The 21219-nt window shown below is 57.6% G+C and overlaps 1 protein-coding gene across 4 annotated transcripts in view; it reads left to right on the forward strand.

The window, feature by feature from the left end:
- The window catches only part of ARHGAP44 (Rho GTPase activating protein 44), a 37059-nt gene extending 16872 nt beyond the window's left edge, over positions 1-20187 (forward strand). The window contains exons 5-21 of one of the 4 annotated variants that reach the window (XM_064151108.1): positions 1980-2091; positions 3661-3737; positions 4398-4515; positions 5746-5814; positions 5897-5978; positions 7238-7365; positions 7965-8076; positions 8300-8381; positions 9259-9339; positions 9696-9809; positions 11687-11778; positions 13135-13315; positions 14309-14326; positions 15097-15318; positions 16929-17002; positions 17104-17397; positions 19334-20187. In XM_064151108.1, coding sequence (XP_064007178.1) covers positions 1980-2091; positions 3661-3737; positions 4398-4515; positions 5746-5814; positions 5897-5978; positions 7238-7365; positions 7965-8076; positions 8300-8381; positions 9259-9339; positions 9696-9809; positions 11687-11778; positions 13135-13315; positions 14309-14326; positions 15097-15318; positions 16929-17002; positions 17104-17397; positions 19334-19482 — 2005 coding nt within the window. In that variant the 3' untranslated portion in view covers positions 19483-20187. Of the gene's footprint in view, positions 1-1979; positions 2092-3660; positions 3738-4397; positions 4516-5745; positions 5815-5896; positions 5979-7237; positions 7366-7964; positions 8077-8299; positions 8382-9258; positions 9340-9695; positions 9810-11686; positions 11779-13134; positions 13316-14308; positions 14327-15096; positions 15319-16928; positions 17003-17103; positions 17398-17705 lie in introns of all 4 variants that reach the window. The other 3 variants (XM_064151105.1, XM_064151107.1, XM_064151106.1) reach the window with 3 other exon arrangements.
- The last annotated feature ends 1032 nt before the right edge of the window (positions 20188-21219 follow it).

The following is a 21219-nucleotide window of genomic DNA, read 5'->3' on the forward strand; positions in this document are numbered from 1 at the left end:
GGATGCTGCAAGGATTCTGGGATGCTGCTGGGGTGCCAGGATGTTGTCAGGATGCAGGGATGCTGCAAGGATTCTGGGATGCTGCTGGGGTGCCAGGATGTTGTCAGGATGCAGGGATGCTGCAAGGATTCTGGGATGCTGCTGGGGTGCCAGGATGTTGTCAGGATGCAGGGATGCTGCAAGGATTCTGGGATGCTGCTGGGGTGCCAGGATGTTGTCAGGATGCAGGGATGCTGCAAGGATTCTGGGATGCTGCTGGGGTGCCAGGATGTTGTCAGGATGCAGGGATGCTGCAAGGATTCTGGGACGCTGCTGGGGTGCCAGGATGTTGTCAGGATGCAGGGATGCTGCAAGGATTCTGGGACGCTGCTGGGGTGCCAGGATGTTGTCAGCATGCAGGGATGCTGCAAGGATTCTGGGACGCTGCTGGGGTGCCAGGATGTTGTCAGGATGCAGGGATGCTGCAAGGATCCTGGGACGCTGCTGGGGTGCCAGGATGTTGTCAGCATGCAGGGATGCTGCAAGGATCCTGGGACGCTGCTGGGGTGCCAGGATGTTGTCAGCATGCAGGGATGCTGCAAGGATCCTGGGACGCTGCTGGGGTGCCAGGATGTTGTCAGGATGCAGGGATGCTGCAAGGATTCTGGGATGCTGCTGGGGTGCCAGGATGTTGTCAGCATGCAGGGATGCTGCAAGGATCCTGGGACGCTGCTGGGGTGCCAGGATGTTGTCAGGATGCAGGGATGCTGCAAGGATTCTGGGACGCTGCTGGGGTGCCAGGATGTTGTCAGGATGCAGGGATGCTGCAAGGATTCTGGGATGCTGCTGGGGTGCCAGGATGTTGTCAGGATGCAGGGATGCTGCAAGGATTCTGGGATGCTGCTGGGGTGCCAGGATGTTGTCAGGATGCAGGGATGCTGCAAGGATTCTGGGATGCTGCTGGGGTGCCAGGATGTTGTCAGGATGCAGGGATGCTGCAAGGATTCTGAGCTGCAGCATTGCTGCTGGGTTGCTAGGACTTTTCTTGGATGCTGCTGGGATGTTGTTGGGATGGCAGAATGCAGCCATGGTGCAGTGTTGCTGCTGGGATGCTGTTAGGATGCTGGGATGTGGCCATGTTGCAAAAATGCTACTGGGATGCCAGGATGTGGCTGGGATGCAGGGAACATGTCCTGAGAAGGGCCACAAGGATGATCAGAGGGCTGGAGCACCTCTGCTATGAGCACAGACTGAAAGAGTTGGGGTTGTTCAGTCTGCAGAATAAGAGGCTCCCAGATGACCTTCTTGTGGCCTTCCAGTATCCAAAAGGGGCCCTCAAAAAAGCTGGGGAGGGACTTTCTAGGCTCTCAAGTAGTGAGTGACAGGACTAGGGGGAATGGAGCAAAGCTGGAAGTGTGGAGATTCAGCCTGGATGCGAGGAGGAAGTTCTTCAGCATGAGAGTGGTGAGAGCCTGGAGTGGGTTGCCCAGGGAGGTTGGTTGAAGTTCCATCCCTGGAGGTGTTTAAGGCCAGGCTGGATGAGGTTGTGGGCAGCCTGATCTAGGGTAAGGTGTCCCTGCCCTGTGATCAAAGATCACATTCTGTGATTCTGTGATCCACAACCTCCCTGGGCAACCTGTGCCAGTGTCTCACCACCCTCACTGCAAAGAACTTCTTCCTAACAGCCAGTTAAATCTCCCCTCTGCCAGTTCAAACCCATTCCTCCTTGTCCTGTCATTACAAGACCTTGTCCATAGTCCCTCCCCAGCCCTCCTGTAGCTCCCTTCAGATCCTGCAAGGCCACTCCAAGGTCTCCTGGAAGCCTTCTCCTCTCCAGGCTGATGAGCCCCAGCTCTTGCAGCCTGTTCTCATAGGAAGGGCTGCTCTGCAGCACCACCAAGGCCTGCAGGGTTTTGAGTGCCCATCGCCCAACCCCGTGGGCACAGGATGGTTGCCCATTGCTGCCCGGTGCTGCCCAGCCCTGCCTCGTGTCCTTGCAGGAAGATGCTGCGGCTGTGTGGGGAGGCAGAGGACAAACTGGCTCAGGAGCTCATCCACTTCGAGCTGCAGGTGGAGAGGGATGTGATAGAGCCTCTCTTTGTGCTGGCTGAGGTGAGCAGGGGCAGGGCAGGGCTGGGTTGGGTGTCACTAGGCTGGATCTACTGGGATGGGTTTCACAGGGATGAGTGTCTCTGGGATGGATGTCAGTGGGCTGGGTGTCACTGGGATGGGTGTCACTGGGATGTGGTGTCACTGGATTGGGGTGTCACTGGATTAGGTGTCAGTGGACTGGGTGTCACTGGGATGGATGTCACTGAGTTGGGGTGTCAGTGGGCTGGGTGTCACTGAGTTGGGGTGTCACTGGGCTGGGTGTCACTAGCATGGGTGTCACTGGCCTGTGTCACTGGGATGGAATGTCAGTGGGATGGGTGTTAGTGGGATGGGTGTCACTAGGATGGGGTGTCACTGGGCTGTGTCATTGGGCTGATTGTCACTGGGATGGAGTGTCATTGGGCTGGGTGTCAGTGGGCTGGGTGTCACTAGGATAGGGTGGCACTGGGCTGGGGTGGCACTAAAATGAGATGTCACTGGGCTGGGTGTCATTGGGTTGGGTGTCACTAGGATGGGTGCCATCCTTCCAGGGACTCACATACAAAACAAGCCTGAGGAAGATGTCTTTACCCTGAGAGTGATGAGAGCCTGGCCCAGGTTGCACAGAGAGGTGGGAGCTGCCCCATGGCTGGCACCACTGCAGCTCAGGCTGTCTGGGGCTGTGAGCAGCCTGCTCCAGTTGCAGATGTCCCTGCTGGCTGCAGGGGGTTGGAGTGGATGAGCTGGAAATGTCCCTTCCCACCCAGAGCATGCAAATGTCTTTCCTCTCTTTCCCTCCTGCTGCAAATTGTGCTGCTTCCCCCACACACACACCATTTTCTGTCTTGCAAAATGAGCTTGGTTCTGGTTTTATCTTCCCCAGCAGAAGAGCTTTCTGGCACTGCTGCTGCTGGGGTGGGCAAGTGGAGCCTCACCACAGCTGTTTGGCCAAATCTCTTGCTGAGCAATTGCCCATCTGTGGGAGGCTTTGCACTGCAATCCCCAAAGCCCTTCTCCTGCCTGCATCCAGCTCCCCAATGCAGGGAGCTTGGATTCCCCGAGGATGCTCCTCTCCAGGATGTGTTGTTTGGCATCAGGGCTTGCAGGGAGGTGCCACAGCCCAGATGGGGACCCAGAGGAGGGATGAGCTGTGCCATGTCCCTGATGATATTTAACCAAGGAGCTGCATCACTGAGTAGCAGAATGGACCTTAAAGCTCATCCAGTTCCAACCCTGCTGCCATGGGCAGGGACACCTCCCACCAGCTCAGGCTGCTCAAGGCCTCATCCAGTCTGGCCTTGAACACCTCCAGGGAGGGGACATCCACAGCCTCCCTGGGCAGCCTGTGCCAGTGTCTCACCACCCTCACTGTCAAGAATTTCTTCCTAATCTCCAGTCTCAATCTCCTCTTCTCCAGCTTCAACCCATTCCCTCTCACCCTATCACTCCAGCCCCTTCTCAAAAGTCCCTTCCAGGCATCCTTACCCAGCCCCAAATCCCAGCACTGCAGTCAGGTGTGACCTACCCCAACACCTCTCTGGCGATGTTCATCTCCTGCCATTCCTGGGTGGAATTTCCCCTTTCCTGCAGGTGGAAATCCCAAATATCCAGAAGCAGAGGAAGCACTTGGCGAAGCTGGTGCTGGACATGGACTCCTCCAGGACACGGTAGGAAGCAGCTTTAAAACTGCTCTGTGGAAAATAAAGATGCCCAAGCAACGGGCAGCAGCAAGGAGGGCACATCCTGGAGCTCTGGTGCCCTTTGGAGCTCCCTCTGGACAGTTTGGCCATGTCACCATGTGCCATGGAGTCAAGCTCTGCAGTGAGCCAAAGGTTCCTGCTCATCTGTGGAATCCATGGATCTCTTTTCCCTGCCCAAAGAGCCAGGTTCTGTAGAGCAGTGCTGGGGTGGAGCTGGGAGGGCCTTTGGGATCTACCCACGTCCCTAACTCTTACTAGGTGACCCAGCAGGCTGTGCTTTGGGTTTTGTCTGGGGCTGTTGAGGTGGCCAGGCCCCACATATCATGCTGTCTCCTGGGGAGAGGTCTGGGAGGTCACCATACTCCCCAGCATCATATCTGGACTCTTCCATCACCTTCCTCTCTCCTCCCACCTAGGTGAGACTCATTCCCTGATGAATTGCATGACTGAAGTAGAGCCTGGATCTGGATGCTGGGGACAGTTGGGATTGGGAGTGGATCCCACATCCTAGCCTGGGTTGAGACTATCTCCATGATGTCCTGGGGACCGTGGCAAGGCTGCCCCCCAAGTCTGTTGGTATCCACTGGCCCCCATTCCTGCCATGACATCTCTGCCCTCTCTGCTCAGGTGGCAGCAGTCTGCAAAGTCCTCGAGTCTGGCCAGCAACCTGCAGCCCTCGGGGGCCAAAGCTGATGCGCTCAGGGAGGAGATGGAGGAGGCAGCCAACAGAGTGGAGATCTGCAGGGTACCTGGGGACTGGGGGTCTGCTGCTGGCCAGGGTGGGAGTGGGAGGACTAAACCTTCAATGCTATGTTCAGTTTTGGGCCCTTCACTTCAGGAAGGTGGTGCTGGATTGGGTCTAGAGAAGGGCAGTGAAGCTGGGGAAGGGTCTGGAGAGCAGGGCTGGTGAGGAGCAGCTGAGGGAACTGGGAGTGTTCAATATGGAGAAGAGGAGGCTGAAGGGAGACCTCATTGCTCTCTACAGCTCCCTGAGAGGAGGTTGGGCTGATGTGGGGGTTGGTCTCAGGTGATAGAAGGGGAGGAAGAGGCTTGAAATGAGGTTGGAGGTGAGGAAAAGATTCTTTGCTGCAAGAGTGGTCAGGGATTGGCAGAGGCTGCCCAGGTGGAGTCCCCACCCCTGAAGGTGTTGTAGAAACCTGTGGGCATGGCACTTTGAGACATGGTGTGATGGCCATGGAGATGTTAGTCTGGGGGTTGGACTGGATAAACTTAAGAGATCTTTTCCAACCCAAACAATTGTATGACTTTACTCCGTTCTTCATCCTCTTTTTACACCATTGCCCATGACTAGTCCTCCCCTGACTGATCCCCTTGCCCAAACTCATCCCTGACCCTCTCACTATCACCACTGGCCACTGCTGGGGCTTGACAGGTGCTGAAGGTGTCACTCTCAAGAGGCAAACACTGCACCAGGGCTGCCAAGTGTGGGTGCTGCTGTCTAGCCAAACAGGACATTCCTGGTTCCTCTGCTCCTATCCTCCACATCCCACTGGAGCCAGAGAGCATCATGTTCCCAGGGGACCCAGCCTGGGGCTGTTGAGCCCCGGAGGGCATCTGATCAATGCTCAGCAAAAGCTAAAGGCTGGGTGGGCAAGCTTTAGCTCTTGCTAAAAGGAGGGGCCAGGCTCTTGTCAGTGGTGCCCAGGGCCAGGACGAGGGGCAGTGGGCACAGACTGGAACCCAGGAAGTTCCACCTGAACAGGAGGAGGAACGTCTTTGTTGTGAGGGTGCTGGAGGCCTGGAGCAGGCTGCCCAGAGAGGTTGTGGAGTCTCCTTGTGTGGAGAGCTTCCAATCCCAGCTGAGCATTGTGCTCCTGTGCAGGCTGCTGTGGGTGCCCTGCTTTAGCAGTGGGGCTTGGGCCGGATGAGCTCCAGAGGTCTCTTCTGACTTCCTTCGCGCTGGGATTCTGGGATCACAGGAGTGGAACAGTGACTAACTCTCTCCCCTCTGCAGGACCAGCTCTCTGCTGACATGTACAATTTTGTGGCCAAAGAAGTAGACTATGCAAACTATTTCCAAACTGTAAGTGCCACTGGTCCCCGCGGGGCCCCTCGGTGCCCGTCGCTGGCTGGGGGTGGCAGCGGTGCTGTCTCTGTCCCCACAGCTGATCGAGGTGCAGGCAGAGTACCATCGGAAGTCCTTAGCCCTTCTGCAGAACGTCCTGCCCCAGATTAAAGCCCAGCAGGGTAAGTGTCCCTGGCCACTCTCCCACTCCTGCCTGTGACACTGAGACCCTCTGCGTCACCCCAGAGCCACAGCAATGAGCCAGCCCCACTGTGACCCAGTGGTGTGGTGCTGGCTTTGTGATTGAGTGTCCTCCCCTTGCTCAGCCCACTGCAGCCCACTGCCCTGCCACTGGGGACAGCATCCCATCTCCATCCCATCCCCATTCCCCATTCTCACAATCATCCCATTCCCATCCTCATACCCATCTCATCCCTATCCCATCTCTGTGCCCATCCTGTCCCCATCCCCATCTCATGCCATCCCATTCCATCCCCTCCCCATCCTCATTCCCACCTTGCCTGTGTCTCTAGCTCATCTCCTTTCCATCCCATCCCCATCCCATCCCCATCTCATTCCCCATTCTCATACCCATCCCATTCTCATCTTCATACCCATCTCATCCCTACTCTCTCCCCATCCTGTCCCCATTCCCATCTCTATCCTATCTCCATCCCATCCTAATCCTCATTCCCACCTCATCCCCATCTCCAGCCCATCCCCATCTCATTCCCCATTCTCATGTCCACCCCATTCCCATCATCATACCCATCTCATCTCTATCCCCATCCTGGCCTCTTCTCATCCCCATCCCCACCTCACTCCTGTCTCCCACCCATCTCCATCCAATCCCATCCCCACCTCACTCCTGTCTCCCACTCATCCCCATCCAACCCCATCCCCATCCCATCCCCTCCCCACCTCTCCTGGTGACAGGGGGCAGGATGTGGCCAACTTCACAGGGAGGGAGGGAAACCTGCCCAAATGTCCCCACTGGGTACAGCACCAGGAATGGGAATCCAGTGCCAAGGAAGAGTTTTGGGGTTGGCAGGCTTCAGAGGAGCTGGGCTGGCAGAGAGAGGCTGGAGAGAGCCACGGGCAGGAATCTCTTGATCCCACAAAATATTCCTGCCTCAAACCTTGGTGAAAGAAAGTGGAATATATGCCATGGCTTTGCTAGTTATTGCTGCCCCCTACTCTGGAAAACATTTTCTGGCCCCTTTGAAATGTCCCCTGGGAAACATTTTATTTGAATGTTGTCTCCCAAAAAGCTCTTCCTGAGCCACCCCAAGGGGCAGAGTCCTCTTCTGGTGGCAACACTCAGCTGGAAGGTTTGCTGGTGAAATGCTGTCACCTGAGGGCCTTTTACCGGGGGAACACCCGACCTTGTGCCATCCTGACGGCATCCTCCCCTTCCTCTGACTCTCTCTGCCCATCCCAGAGGCGTGGATGGAGAAGCCCTCCTTTGGGAAGCCCTTGGAGGAGCACCTGGCTGTCAGCGGGCGGGAGATCGCCTTCCCTGTGGAGGCCTGCGTGACCATGCTGCTGGAGTGTGGCATGCAGGAGGAGGTGGGTCCCGTGCCCTGCCACCCTCAGCTGGGCGTGGTGGAAGGAGATGAGAGATGTTGAGATACTGGAAAGTGTCCAGATAAGGGTGACGAAGCTGGGGAGGGGCCTGGAGCACAGCCCTGTGAGGAGAGGCTGAGGGAGCTGGGGGTGTGCAGCCTGCAGCAGAGGAGGCTCAGGGCAGAGCTCATTGCTGCCTACAACTACCTGCAGGGAGGCTGTAGCCAGGTGGGGTTGGGCTCTTCTGCCAGGCAACCAGCAACACAGTAAGGGGACACAGTCTCAAGTTGTGCCAGGCTGGATGTTAGGAGGAAGTTCTCCACAGAGAGAGTGATTGGCACTGGAATGGGCTGCCCAGGGAGGTAGTGGAGTCACCATCCCTGGAGGTGTTGAAGCAAAGCCTGGATGAGGCACTTAGTGCCATGGTCTGGTTGATTGGCCAGGGCTGGGTGCTAGGTTGGACTGGCTGAACTTGGAGGTCTCTCCCAACCTGGCTGGTTCTATGATTCTGTGAGGCATGGGTGCCTCTGAGGAAGCAGGAGGCTTTGGGGACATCCCCAGTCCCAGAGGTTGCCTGACAGCCTCCTGTGACCTCCCTGAAGGGTCTGTTCCGTGTGGCTCCCTCGGCCTCCAAGCTGAAGAAGCTGAAGGCTGCCCTGGACTGCTGCGTGGTGGACGTGCAGGAGTACTCAGCTGACCCCCATGCCATCGCCGGTAGGGGCACCTCGGGCTGGGGGCTTGATGGTGTGGGAGGTGCTCCATGCGACTGTGGGCATCCAGAGGGTGGCAAGGAGGTTGCTGGTGGTCAGGAGTTGCTGTGGGCTCCACCAAGCGAGAGGGAGCAGCAGGGAAGGGTTGGGAGAGACGCAAGGCTAAAGGTGAAACCAGTCGGTGCCCGTGGGCTGGTGCCAAGCCCCGTACCCTGTGTGTGCCACAGGTGCCCTCAAGTCCTACCTGCGAGAGCTGCCAGAACCACTCATGACCTTCGAGCTGTACGAGGAGTGGATCCAGGCCTCCAAGTGAGTCTGGGCATCTGCCCCACCCTGTGCCACCGTGACACAGGCAGTGGCATCTTGGGTGCCCATGAATGGTTTGGGGGCCACGAGTTATTTCTGACAGGGCTCAGCATCTGAGATGTTTCCTCTGGGGTCTGGGAGCAGGGTTCCTGTGATGCTCCTTGAGCACTGTGGCTCCTGGCAGTGGGAGTGACATTGTCCCCCAATCCTGGTGACCCCATCATCGTCCAGAGCACCCTGCCAAGGTGGCTGAGCTCTCCCAGCAACTTCTGGCATGCCCTTGGGTGCTAGTGCCATTTCTGGATGGCTGTATAAGAGAGCTCCCACCTATGTTCCTGGGGTGGTCTGAACCACGGAACCCTCAAAACCAGCAGGACTAGGCCAGCTGAGGTGGCTTGAGTGGGTCTGCTCCACCATGGGGGATGTTTGGGGTGGAGAGATGCTGGGCAGAGTGAGGTAGGACAGGGAGCATCTCCTTCTGGGGTGAGAACCACCTTGGTGGTGCCTGAAGGTAGGTCTGACCACATTCCCCACCTGCCCTGAGGGCAGTGATGCAGTGGTGGCTCACTAGAGGGGACAGTCTCCAGGGGTGGCACATCAAGGACTGGGCTGGTGTGTGTGGGGGGGCTGTTGTCAGTAATTTCCCTCTCCAAAGGGAGCACATCCCCAAAACACAAACCTTGGGGTGGCTGCACAGGGGTGAGGAGAGGACCAGAACCCAGCCTGCCACCGAGAGGTTTCTGTCTCAGTTGGACCAGGTTTGGGGTTCTTTTTACTTGCATATGGCTGAGGGACCCCCTCCAAGGGCAGGGCTGGTGGAGTGGAAAGCCCTGGCGTGGCAGGGGGGTGAGGCTTGACCCTCTTGTTCACCTCCCCACAGCATCCCAGAGCAGGAGAAGCGGCTGCAGGCTCTGTGGAACGCCTGCGAGAAGCTGCCCAAAGCCAACTACAACAACATCAGGTGAGCCTGGGGCTGGGGACACCTTGGAGAGGGGATGGGTCCAGCTACCCCAGCGCAGCTCTAGGTACCCCAGCATGGCTCTGGAGACCCCAGCATGGCTCTGGGTACCTCAGTGTGTCTCTGGGTACCCCAGCGCAGCTCTTGAGTACCCCAGCATGGCTCTGGGTACCCCAACAAGGCTCTGGGTACCCCAGCATAGAATCATAGAATCATTAAGGTTGGAAAAGACCTCTAAGACCACCAAGTCCAACCTTTTACCCAACATCACCATGACCACTAGATCATGTCCCCAAGTGCCACATCTGCTCACTTTTGGACATGGCTCTGGGGACCTCGCCACAGCTCCGCTTTTGCAGGTACCTGATTAAATTCCTGGCCAAGCTGACTGAGTACCAGGACATGAATAAAATGACTCCAAGCAATGTGGCTATCGTGCTGGGACCCAACCTCCTCTGGCCACAGGCTGATGGGTAAGGTGGACAGGTGGGAAGTAGTTGAGGGCATGAGGAGGGATCCAAGGCCTAAATCACAGAATCATTAAATTCTCAGAGCTGGAAGGGACTCCAAGGGTCATCCAGTTCCAACCCACCTACCATGGGCAGGGACACTTCACACTAGATCAGGTTGCTCAGAGCCTCATCCAGGCTGGCCTTAAAGACCTCAAGGGGTGAGGCTTCCACTACCACCTTGGGCAACCTGTGCCAGTATCTCATCACCTTCATGGTGAAGAACATCTTCCTAACATCCAACCTGAATCTATCCACTGCTAGTTTGGCTCCATTCCCCCCAGTCCTATCACTACCTGACAGCCTAAAATGTCCTTCCCCAGCTTTCTTGGAGCCCCCATCACATATTGGAAAGCCACAATAAGGTCTCCTTGGAGCCTTCTCTTCTCCAAACTGAGCAGCCCCAGCTCTCAGCCTGTCCTCACAGCAGAGCACCCTGCAGCCCTCTGATCATCCTCATGACCCTTCTCTGGACACCTTCCAGCATCTTCAGATCTTTCTTATAATACTGGCTCCAGAACTGGACCCAGCAGTAATAGGGGCTGCAGAACTGGGCACAGCAGTAATAGGGGGTTGCAGAACTGGGCACAGCAGTAACAGGGGTTGCAGAACTGGGCACAGCAGTAACAGAGGCTGCAGAACTGGACACGGCAGTAACAGGGGCTGCAGAACTGGGCAGAGCAGTAATAGGGGCTGCAGAACTGGGCACAGCAGTAATAGGGGCTGCAGAACTGGGCACAGCAGTAACAGAGGCTGCAGAACTGGGCAGAGCAGTAATAGGGGCTGCAGAACAGGGCACAGCAATAACAGGGGCTGCAGAACTGGGCACGGCAGTAACAGGGGCTGAAGAACTGGGCACAGCAGTAACAGGGGCTGCAGAACAGGGCACAGCAATAACAGGGGCTGCAGAACTGGGCACAGCAGTAACAGGGGCTGCAGAACAGGGCACAGCAATAACAGGGGCTGCAGAACTGGGCACAGCAGTAATAGGGGCTGCAGAACTGGGCACAGCAGTAATAGGGGCTGCAGAACTGGGCACAGCAGTAACAGAGGCTGCAGAACTGGATGCAATAAATTCCCCCTGGGAGTCCCAGAAGGGTTGGAAGGAACCTCTGGAGATCATCCAGTCCAACCCCTGCTGCCAAGTAGGGTCACTAAGAGCAGGCCAGACAGGAACAGAGACAGGTGGGGCAGGGATGTGCAGAGCTGAGGGCAGGCTGTGGTGGGGCTGCTGAGTGCTGCAGAGGTAGGTGGGGCAGGGATGTGCAGAGCTGAAGGCAAGCTGTGGTGGGGCTGCTGAGTGCTGCAGAGGCAGGTGGGGTGTGGATGTGCAGAGCTGAGGGCAGGCTGTGGTGGGGCTGCTGAGTGCTGCAGAGGCAGGTGGGGTGTGGATGTGCAGAGCTGAGGGCAGGCTGTGGTGGGGCTGCTGAGTGCTGCAGAGGCAGGTGGGGTGTGGATGTGCAGAGCTGAGGGCAGGCTGTGGTGGGGCTGCTGAGTGCTGCAGAGGCAGGTGGGGTGTGGATGTGCAGAGCTGAGGGCAGGCTGTGGTGGGGCTGCTGAGTGCTGCAGAGGCAGGTGGGGTGTGGATGTGCAGAGCTGAGGGCAGGCTGTGGTGGGGCTGCTGAGTGCTGCAGAGGCAGGTGGGGTGTGGATGTGCAGAGCTGAGGGCAGGCTGTGGTGAGGCTGCTGAGTGCTGCAGAGGCAGGTGGGGTGTGGATGTGCAGAGCTGAGGGCAGGCTGTGGTGGGGCTGCTGAGTGCTGCAGAGGCAGGTGGGGCAGGGATGTGCAGAGCTGAGGGCAGGCTGTGGTGGGGCTGCTGACTGCTGCCCGCTGCCCTGCAGGAACATGACGGAGCTGATGACGACTGTGTCGCTGCAGATTGTGGGCATCATCGAGCCGCTCATCCAGCACGCAGACTGGTTCTTCCCTGGAGGTAGGCTCTGCTGTGCCATACCATGCTGGGGTGGGCTTTGTGGGACCTCCCAGACCTCCCTGGAGAAGGAGTGCTCAGCCATCCCCTACGTTTATTTTTGCCAGCCCACTCTGCTTTCCTCCTCTTCAGAAGGCTTACGCAGAGATCTGGCAAGAGTCATCCCAGCAGTGACCCTGACCCAGCCTCTCCATAGAATCACAGAACTGTCAGCTGGAAAAGCCCTCTGAGGTCATCCAGTCCAACCATCAACCCAGCACCACCATGGCCATTAAATTGTGTGCCCAGGTGCCATGGTCATACATTCATTGAACACCTTCAGGGATGGTGACTCCACCACCTCCCTGGGCAGCCTGTGCCAATCCCTGAGCACTCTTGCAGCAAAGAAATTGTTCCTCATCTCCAACCTAACCCTCCTCATCCCAGTTCCAGGCCAATTCCTCTCCTTCTATCACCTGAGATTAGGGAGAAGATATTAACCCCCACCTGGCTCCATCCTCCTTTCAGGGAGCTGTAGAGAGCAATGAGGTCTCCCCTCAGCCTCGTCTTCTCCACACTAAACACCTCCAGTTCCCTCACCTGCTCCTCCCCAGCCCTGTTCTCCAGACCCTTCACAGCTTTGTTGCCCTTCTCTGCTCCAGCCCCTCAATGTCCTTCTTGGGGTGAGGACCCCAAAACTGAACCCAGAACTCGAGGTGTGGCCTCACCAGTGCCTAGTACAGGGAGACAATCCCTGCCCTGCTCCTGCTGACCAGACCATTGCTGATCCAGGTCAGGATGCTGGTGGCCTTCTTGGTCACCTGGGCACACCTTGGCCCATCTTCAGCTGGCTCTAGGCCCCCAGGTCCTTGTTCATGAGGCAGTTTCCAGCCATTCTACCCCAAGATCATTCATGGGGTTAACATGCCCCAGGTGCACCACCCAGCACTTGCCTTAGTTGAACCTCATGCCGTTGTCCTCAGCCTGCCCAGATCCCTCTGCAGAGCCTTTCTGCCTCGCAGCAGATCAACACTGCCACCCAGTTTAGTGTCACCTGCAAACTGGCTGAGGCTGCGTTCAGCTCACTGATGATGGCAAACAGAGCTGGCTCCAGCACTGAGCCCTGGGGAACACCACTTGTGACCAGCCACCAACTGCACTTAGCTCCATCCCTCACCACCCTTTGGGCCTGGCCATCAGCCAGTTTTTAACCCACCACAGCCTGTGCCTGCCCAAGCCACCACCAGTCAGCTTCTCCAGGAGGATTCTGCGCTCCAGGACCCTCCTGAGCATTCCTGCAGTGCTGGTTCCCCCAGCCCAGCCCTCCGTGAGGACACACAAGCCAATGTGTGTCCCCTCCCTCTCCTTCCTTGCCCTCAGACATCGAGTTCAACGTGACAGGCAACTATGGCAGCCCTGTGCACATCAACCACAATGCCAACTACAGCTCCATGCCCTCTCCAGACATGGACCACGCGGAGCGGCGGCAGCACGACCAGGCGCGGAGGCCTCTCAGCGTGGCCACGGACAACATGATGCTGGAGTTCTACAAGAAGGATGGGTAGGGGCTTTGCAGTGCCAGGGGGCAGGCAAAAGGAAGTGGGGTGGCACTGCCACCACTCTACTGGAGGTGGTGCTGAGCTGCTGGAGGTTGGGTGGTCATGGGGTGGGAGGGATCCCCTGCTTTGCGTGATGGGCTCTTGAGCCTGAGAGTGCCCAACATCTGCTGCCAACCTGCTGGGCATGGGAGTGGTGTGGCCCGTGGAGTGGCACTGGGGACTGTGCTGTGCCAAGGTCAGGTGCTTCAGGTGTCTTCAACATCTGTGGGCTCTGCTCTAGGGCAAAGCTGCCCACCCCCAGCCTCTGTGTGCTCATCACAGGGACCACAGCCACAGGGCAGCTCCAGGAGACACTCCCAGAGCTCTCCCTGTCTCAAAAGACATGTCGTCAGGGCTCTCCCCAACTCCAAGAAGTGTCTCCAAGGCTCCCATCTCTGAAAGATGTCCACAGAGCTCTCTAAAATACGCCCTCAGGGCTCTCCTTATCTTGGAAGAATGTCTCCAGGGCTCTCCCCAGCTCCAGAAAGATGTCCCCAGGGCTCTCCCTGTCTCCAAAAATACATCCCCAGGACTCCTCATCTTGGAAGAACCTCTCCAAGACTCTCCCAACCTCCAAAAACTGTCCCAAATGCTCTCCTCATCTCCAAAACAGCCTTGAATTTCTCCCCATCTCCAAAATCCACCCCCAGGAGCTTTCCTTGATTCCCAAAACCACATCCAGAGCTCTTCACCCTCAGGACTCTTCCTGATCTGGGAATAACCTCTGCAGTGCTCTCCCCATCTCCACAAGCACCCCCAGATCTCTCCTCCTCTTAGAAGAGCACCTCCAAGTTTCTCCCCGTCTTTAAAAGCATCTTGAGCTCTCCCTGTTGATGCCATAGCCTGGTCTCCACCATGCCCCTCCTGCCCCCTCTCTCAAAGTCCCTTGTCCCTGCAGCTCCTCTGCCAAGGTTGGGGTTTTCCACACTAACCTCCCTGTGTTTCTGCCCACGCAGCCTTAGGAAAATCCAAAGGTACTGTATCTGCTGGAGGGGCTGGGAAGCTGCTGGGAAGGTGCTGGGATCACAGAATCAGACATTTAGGTCAGAAAAAGGTCTTCGTGGTGATCAAGTCCAACCATGAAATGACAGGGCAAGGCATAATGGGTTTAAACTGGCAGAAGAGAGATTTAGAATGGATGTCAGGAAGCTCTTTCCAGTGAGGGTGGGGAGACACTGGCACAGGTTGCCCAGGGAGGTTGTGGAGCACAGAAGCACTCAATGTGATCTTTGATCACATTGAGTGCTTCTGTGCTCCACAACCTCCCTGGAGGTGTTCAGGACCAGGTTAGATGAGATCTTGAGCAACCTGTACTAGTGGGAGATGTCCCTGCCTATGGCAGGGGGTTGGAACTGGATGAGCTTTGAGGTCCTTTCCAACCTAAACCGTTCTATGCTCTACCAAGTCCACCACTAAAGCATGTTACTCACTACCACATCTCCACAGCCTCAAAACCCCTCCAGAGGTGGGGACTGCAGGGCTTGTTCCAGGCTTTGACAACCCTTTTGGGGAAGGAATTGTTCCTCACGTCCAGGCTGGTGCCTGCTTGCAGTTGAGGACAGAAGAGGTGACTGGTGGGTGACACAAGTGTATCCCACACGGCCACCCCCCCCCTACTCTTTTTGGGCACAAAGGTTCATTCCCAGCAGCTTCCCAGCGGGAGGGATGTTTTGGGGAGCAGTTGCCCACAGAGGACCTGGAGTATGGTGCTGAGATGCTGTCTCTGTGTGTGTCCCCCTCCCAGCATGGGCGTCAGGGTGATGGACACCTCGTGGGTGGCTCGGCGTGGCACCTCGGCGGTGCGCAAGGCCTCCTCCACCCCCCCAGCCCTGCACCCCCCTATGCCCCCTGCCGACCTCCCTGCAGCCCCCCACTCGCCCATCCCCGAGCAGGCTCCAGACATCTCGGCCACCCCTTCCCCACCACCCACCAGCTTCGGCTTCCCCCCAGCAGCCGAGCGGACAAGGTAAGGGCACCGGCACCAACGGGTACCCAGCGCGGGGGGGGCTCACCAGGGCAGGTCCTGCAGCGGCAGGGGCTGCTCAGTATTCCTGGAGAGGAGCAAAGTCCTGGGATAATGGGAGCAGAGAGTGCTCAGCACTCTGGAGAGGAGCAAAGTCCTGGGATAATGGGAGCAGAGAGTGCTCAGCAGCCTGGAGAGGAGCAGAGTCCTGGGATAATGGGAGCAGAGAGTGCTCAGCAGCCTGGAGAGGAGCAAAGTCTTGGGGTAATGGGAGCAGAGAGTGCTCAGCACCCCTAGAGGAGCAAAGTCCTGGGATAATGGGAGCAGAGAGTGCTCAGCACCCCTAGAGGAGCAAAGTCCTGGGATAATGGGAGCAGAGAGTGCTCAGCACCCTGGAGAGGAGAAAAGTCTTGGGATAATGGGAGCAGAGGGTGCTCAGCACCCTGGAGAGGAGCAAAGTCCTGGGATAATGGGAGCAGAGAGTGCTCAGCACCCTGGAGAGGAGCAGAGTCCTGGGATAATGGGAGCAGAGAGTGCTCAGCACCCTGGAGAGGAGAAAAGTCTTGGGATAATGGGAGCAGAGAGTGCTCAGCACCCTGGAGAGGAGAAAAGTCCTGGGATAATGGGAGCAGAGAGTGCTCAGCACCCTGGAGAGGAGCAGAGTCCTGGGATAATGGGAGTAGAGAGTGCTCAGCACCCTGGAGAGGAGCAAAGTCCTGGGATAATGGGAGCAGAGAGTGCTCAGCATCCCTGGAGAGGAGCAAAGTCCTGGGATCATGGGAGTAGAGAGTGATCAGCACGCTGGAGAGGAGCAGGATCCCTTTAAATTCTATTATTATTTCCTTTTATTTTTGTTGCTTTTGGAAGGATTTTTATTTAATATTATTCAATTTTAATTCATTTCCCACTATTCTGTTTCTTTTTCCTTTATTCCCCCTTTTTTTCTCACTCTATTTTTAATTCAACCCATTCCTTTCCCTTTCTCTTTTTTCTCCTTTTACCCCCTTTACCCATTCTCTTTTTTCTCTTTTCCTCCTTTTCCTTTTTTTTCCTTTTCCCCTTTTTTCCTCTTCATTTTATCTCTTTTTCCCCTTTTCCTCTTTTTTCCCTTTTCTCTTTTCCCTTTTTCCCCTTTATTTTATCCCTTTTCCTCCTTACCCCCTTTTCCTCTTTTTTCCCTTTCTTTTTTTCCCCTTTTTCCCTTTCCTCCCTTCTCCCCTTTTCCCCCTTTCTTCCCTTTTTTCCCTTTCCCTTTTTTCCTTTTTCCCTTCCCTTTTTTCCCTTTTCTTTTTCCCTTTTTCCTCTTTCTTATATCTTTTTTCCCCTTTTTCTCCTTTTTTCCTTTTTGTCTTTTCCCTTTTCCCCCTTTCTTTTATTCCTTTTTCCCTTCCCTTTTTCCCCTTTTTCCCTTTTTCCCTTTTTCCCCCTTTTTTTCCTTTCCCCCTCTTTCTTCCCTTTCCCTTTTTTCCCTTTATCTCTTTTTTCCCTTTTTCCCCTCTTTCCCCCTTTTCTCCCTTTACCTCTTTCCCTTTCCCTTCCCCTTCCCTTTTTCCTTTTCCCTTTCCTATTTTTCCTGGTCCTTCCCCATCTCCTCTCCCCCCTCCCACCCCCAGCACTTTACGGCCCAAGGACCCTTCCCCCGGTCCCCCCCCGCCGGCAGAGCAGAGCCCGCACGCCCCCCGCAAAGGTAGGAGCGGGGCCGGGTAGGGAGGGGGGAGTGCCGGGGGGGTCTCCTCTCTCTGGCCCCCTCTCCCTGACCCCCTCCCATACTTTGTTTCTCTCTCGCAGTGGCCAAGAAGCTGGCGCCCATCGCGCCGGGGGCGACGCAGCCCTCCCCCGCCAGCCTGTCCCCGACCCCCCCTAGCACCCCGTCCCCGTACGGCCCCGCCGCAGCCTCCCCGGGACCCTGTCCGCCCCCTCCGCCCCCTCCCCCGCCCCCCCTCGCCGCTGCTCCCCCCCCCAAATCCCGTCCCACGGCCAAGGCACGGCCCCGCCCGACGCTGCCCCCCCCTCCCCAGCCCCCCCCGGCCACCACCGCCACCTCCCCGGCCCCGGAGCTGCCCCGGGACGGAGCCTTGGCAGGTAACGGGGCACGGGAGGGCTCCGGGGAGGGGGGTGTCAGTGGTCCCAGAGGGGTCACAGTGGCCGCAGGAAGGTGACAACAACCGTGAGGAGGTGGCAGTGCCCCCCGGGGGAGGTGACAATACCCCTGAAACTGTCCTCGGGGAGGTGATGATGTCCCCAGGAAGGTGGCAACATCCGTGAGGAAGTGACGGTGCACCCCCAGGGAGCGTGGCAATGCCCCCGACAAGCTGGCATTGTCTGCAGGAAGGGGGATGGTGTCCGCAGGAAGGTGACATCCTGACTGAAAAGGTTCAATCTGTCCTCAGGGAAGTGGTGTCATCCCTGGCAGGGTGGCCATGTACTTACAAAGGTGGCAGTGCCCCCAGGAAAGTGGCAACGACTCTGGCAAAGTGGACCTGTCCCCAGGAAGGTGGTGATGCCCTTAGGAGGGTGGCAGTGTTCCTCAGAAGGTGAAGGTGACAATGTCTCCGGGAAGGTGACAACAGCTATGAGGAGGTGGCAATGCCCGCAGGAAGTTGGCATTGCACCCAGGAAGGTGATGATGTCCCCCAGGAAGGTGGCATAAGCCCTGAGAGGGCAGCAGTGCACTCAGGAGGGTGGCAGCGTTCCTCAGAAGATGGCAGAGTCCCTGGAAAGCAGGACGGTCCCCAGGAAGGTGGCAATGACTCTGGCAGAGCGGAACCGTCCCCAGGAAGGTGGTGAAGTACCCGGGAAGGTGGCAGTGTCCCCAGGAAGATGGCAGTGGCCCTGGGAAGGTTATGATGTCCCCAGGAAGGCGACGATGTCCCTGGCAAGACGAGATTTTCCCCAGGAAGGTGGTGTTGTCCCCAGGAGGGTGACAGTGCCAGCCTCTGGCAGCCTCCTGCTGTTCTGAGCTCACTCTCCCTGCTGGGGCCGTGGCCCCTCCGCAGTGTCCATGCAGCAGTGGGGGCTGTTGGAGTAGCACAGTCAGGGTGCTGCTCTGGAAGTGCCAGCTGACACTGGGGACACTTGGGGGGCACAGAGGGCAGGCGTGGTGGGGAGCTCTCAGGCTGTGGGATCTGTGCCCCTCCTTTGTGCCTGTCCTGCCTGGGAATTGGAGACAGTGCAGGGGAGCAGTGAGCACTGGGTACCCAGCAGAGCCAGGGCCTTGCTTTGGGGTGGCACAGGCATCAGCATGGCTCTGGCATCACACCCTGGCACTGCACCTGCCACCAGTGTACCCCAGCACTGCATCTTAGGACCAGCGCAGCCCCAGCAGTACTGCACTCTGACATCAGTGATGCCCCACTATTGCACTGTGGCACTGCACCCTGGCAGCAGTGCAGCCTTGGCATGGGTGCACCCCACCTGGCACCTGTGCAGCCCTGACATCACACCTGGGCACTATATCCCAGTGTGGATACAGGCCTGACACCGCACCTTGGCACCAGTGCACCCCCAGTATTGCACCCCAGCATTGCCATGGCCCTGGCAGTGCGCCCTGGCATCGGCACAGCCCTGATATAACACCCTGGCCCTGTACCCTGGCACCAGTACAGCCCTGACATCGCACCCTGGCATGGATGCAGCCCTGACATCACACCTCAGTGCTGTCCTGATGTCATACCCTGGCGTGGGTGCCACCCCCCCGCCATGTCCCCAGAGTGCTTTTTGGGGGTGGCTCCCTCCACTCAGCAAGGGGCAGTGGTGGCACCAGTGGCATCAGCTGCCTCAGGCTGTGGCCACCTCTGCTACTTCACCCACACTGCCTCGCCCTGTGGGTCCCTTGGGAAAGGGGGCAATGGTGGCGCTTGCAGCGGGTGAGGGGACAGCGAGGGCAGCAGGGCTGTTGGCACAGTCTGGGATGAGAAGGCACAGAGCAGGGGTCGGTGGTGGCACTGGCACGCTGCCAGCCCCGGTGCGGTGACATCACCCGCCAGGGCGGCGTCCCCATCGCTCTGCCGTCCCGCAGGTCTGCTCCGTTTCGAGGTCCCCTCCCTCCACGTCCCCCCAGATGTCACCTTGTGCCGGGACCCTCCGGAAGCACCGCAGAGACTCTCGGGGCCAGGCCCTGCCACCCGACGGGAGGAAGAGGAGGAATCGGAGAGCACAGCGCTATGACAGTGTCCCTGTCCCCAAGCTCACCCTTGTGACACCCCTGGCCCAGCACCGTCCACCGGCAGGGCCAGTTTCGGGTGGCAAAGCGCCCGCTTTGGGGGCAGTCGCTCTTCTTTATGTCATTTTTGTTTTGGTTTGATTTTGGTTCGCCTTATCCAGACTTTGCCTTTTCGACCGGGGGGTGCCTGCACCCCTCTACCCACCCCCCCCCCCGCCCCAGCACCCTTAACGGGGCGATGCCACCTCCATGCCACAACGGCTGGTGCCCACGATCTGGCAGCGGCATCTCCATCCTCCCCGCGGCTTCTTACCCCGCCCCTGCCGCTTGTTTGTCGGAGCAGGACACGGGGACGTGAGCAGCAATAACCTGGGTGGGGATGGGGTGCAGGAGGATTGTCCCTTTGTCAGCCGCTGTCCCCATGGGGTGGTGGCTTTGGGCGTGCATGCGATGACAACCTTTTACCCTGTCCCCAGAGAGGAAGCTCTATGTCTATGGCAGATACAGATGGTTTATATTTGTATGGAGAGAAAGTATCCGAGGTTAGTTTTATCCCCACCTCTCCCCCCACGGTGTGCAGCGGGAGGATGGGAATGGCCACGCTTTGCCTCCCTCCCCTCCCCTCCCCCCCCCCCTTGCCCCAGGTGGGCACCCCCAGGGGTGGGGGCACCACCACCTCAAAGCGATCAATAAATCCCTCTGCCACCCGCTGTCAGCTGCCCGGCCCCACTGGCATCTGGTTGCTGCCCCGCGGTGGGGGGGTAGGGGGGTGGAGAATGTGAGGGTTGGAGTGGGATGGGTGGGCCTGTGGGGTGGGGCAGTGACAGGAGTGGGGTGGTGCCCATGCAGATTTGGGTCATCCCAGCCCTGATTTGGGGTGGTCACTGCCTGGGTTTGGGGTAGTCTAAGACCACATTTGAGAAGGTTCCAGCTATGACTTGAGGTGGTTCCAGGATGGATTTAGGGTGGTGCCATCGTGGATTTGATCTCAGCTTGGATTTGAGGTGGTCCCCACCTGGATTTGTGGTGATCGAAGACCAAATGTTTGCAGCCAGGATTTGAGGTGGTTCCAGGCTGGATTTGGGATGGTTCCACCTTCAATTTGAGGTAGTCTGAGTTTGCATTTGGGCAGGTCCCATATTTGATTTGGGATGGTCCAAGCCTGGATTTTGGGTGATCCTAGGCTTGGTTGAGGTGGTTTCAGGCTGGAGTTGGGATAGTCACATCCAAGATTTGAGGAGATACCAGTCTGGATTTAGGGTCATCCCAGTCTGGATTGGGAATCATCCTGATGGAACATAGAAGAGACCTCTGCAGATCATGCAATCCAACTCCCCCTGCTAAAGCAGCTTGCCCAGGAGCACAATGCCCAGCTGAGGCTGGAAGCTCTCCACACTAGGAGACTGCACAACTTCTCTGGGCAGCCTGCTCCAGGCCTCCAGCACCCTCACAACAAAGAACTGTCTCCTCCTGGCTTGCAGTTTGTGCCCACTGCCCCTTTTCCTGGGACTGGGCACCACTGACAAGAGTTTGGTCCCAGCCTCTTGATCCCCACAGCTCCTTTAGCTCTTGCTGAGCATTGCTCAGATCCCCTCTGGGGCTGCTCTTCTGCAGGCTCTCAGCCCCAGGGCTCTCAGCCTTTGCTCCTCACAGAGCTGCTCCAGACCCTGCAGCATCTCTGCAGCCTCCACTGGACTCTCTCCAGTAGTTCCCTGTCTCTCTTGAACTGGGGAGCCCAGAAC

This window comes from Pogoniulus pusillus, chromosome 11, assembly GCF_015220805.1.
Source record: "Pogoniulus pusillus isolate bPogPus1 chromosome 11, bPogPus1.pri, whole genome shotgun sequence".
NCBI classification, from domain to species: domain Eukaryota; kingdom Metazoa; phylum Chordata; class Aves; order Piciformes; family Lybiidae; genus Pogoniulus; species Pogoniulus pusillus.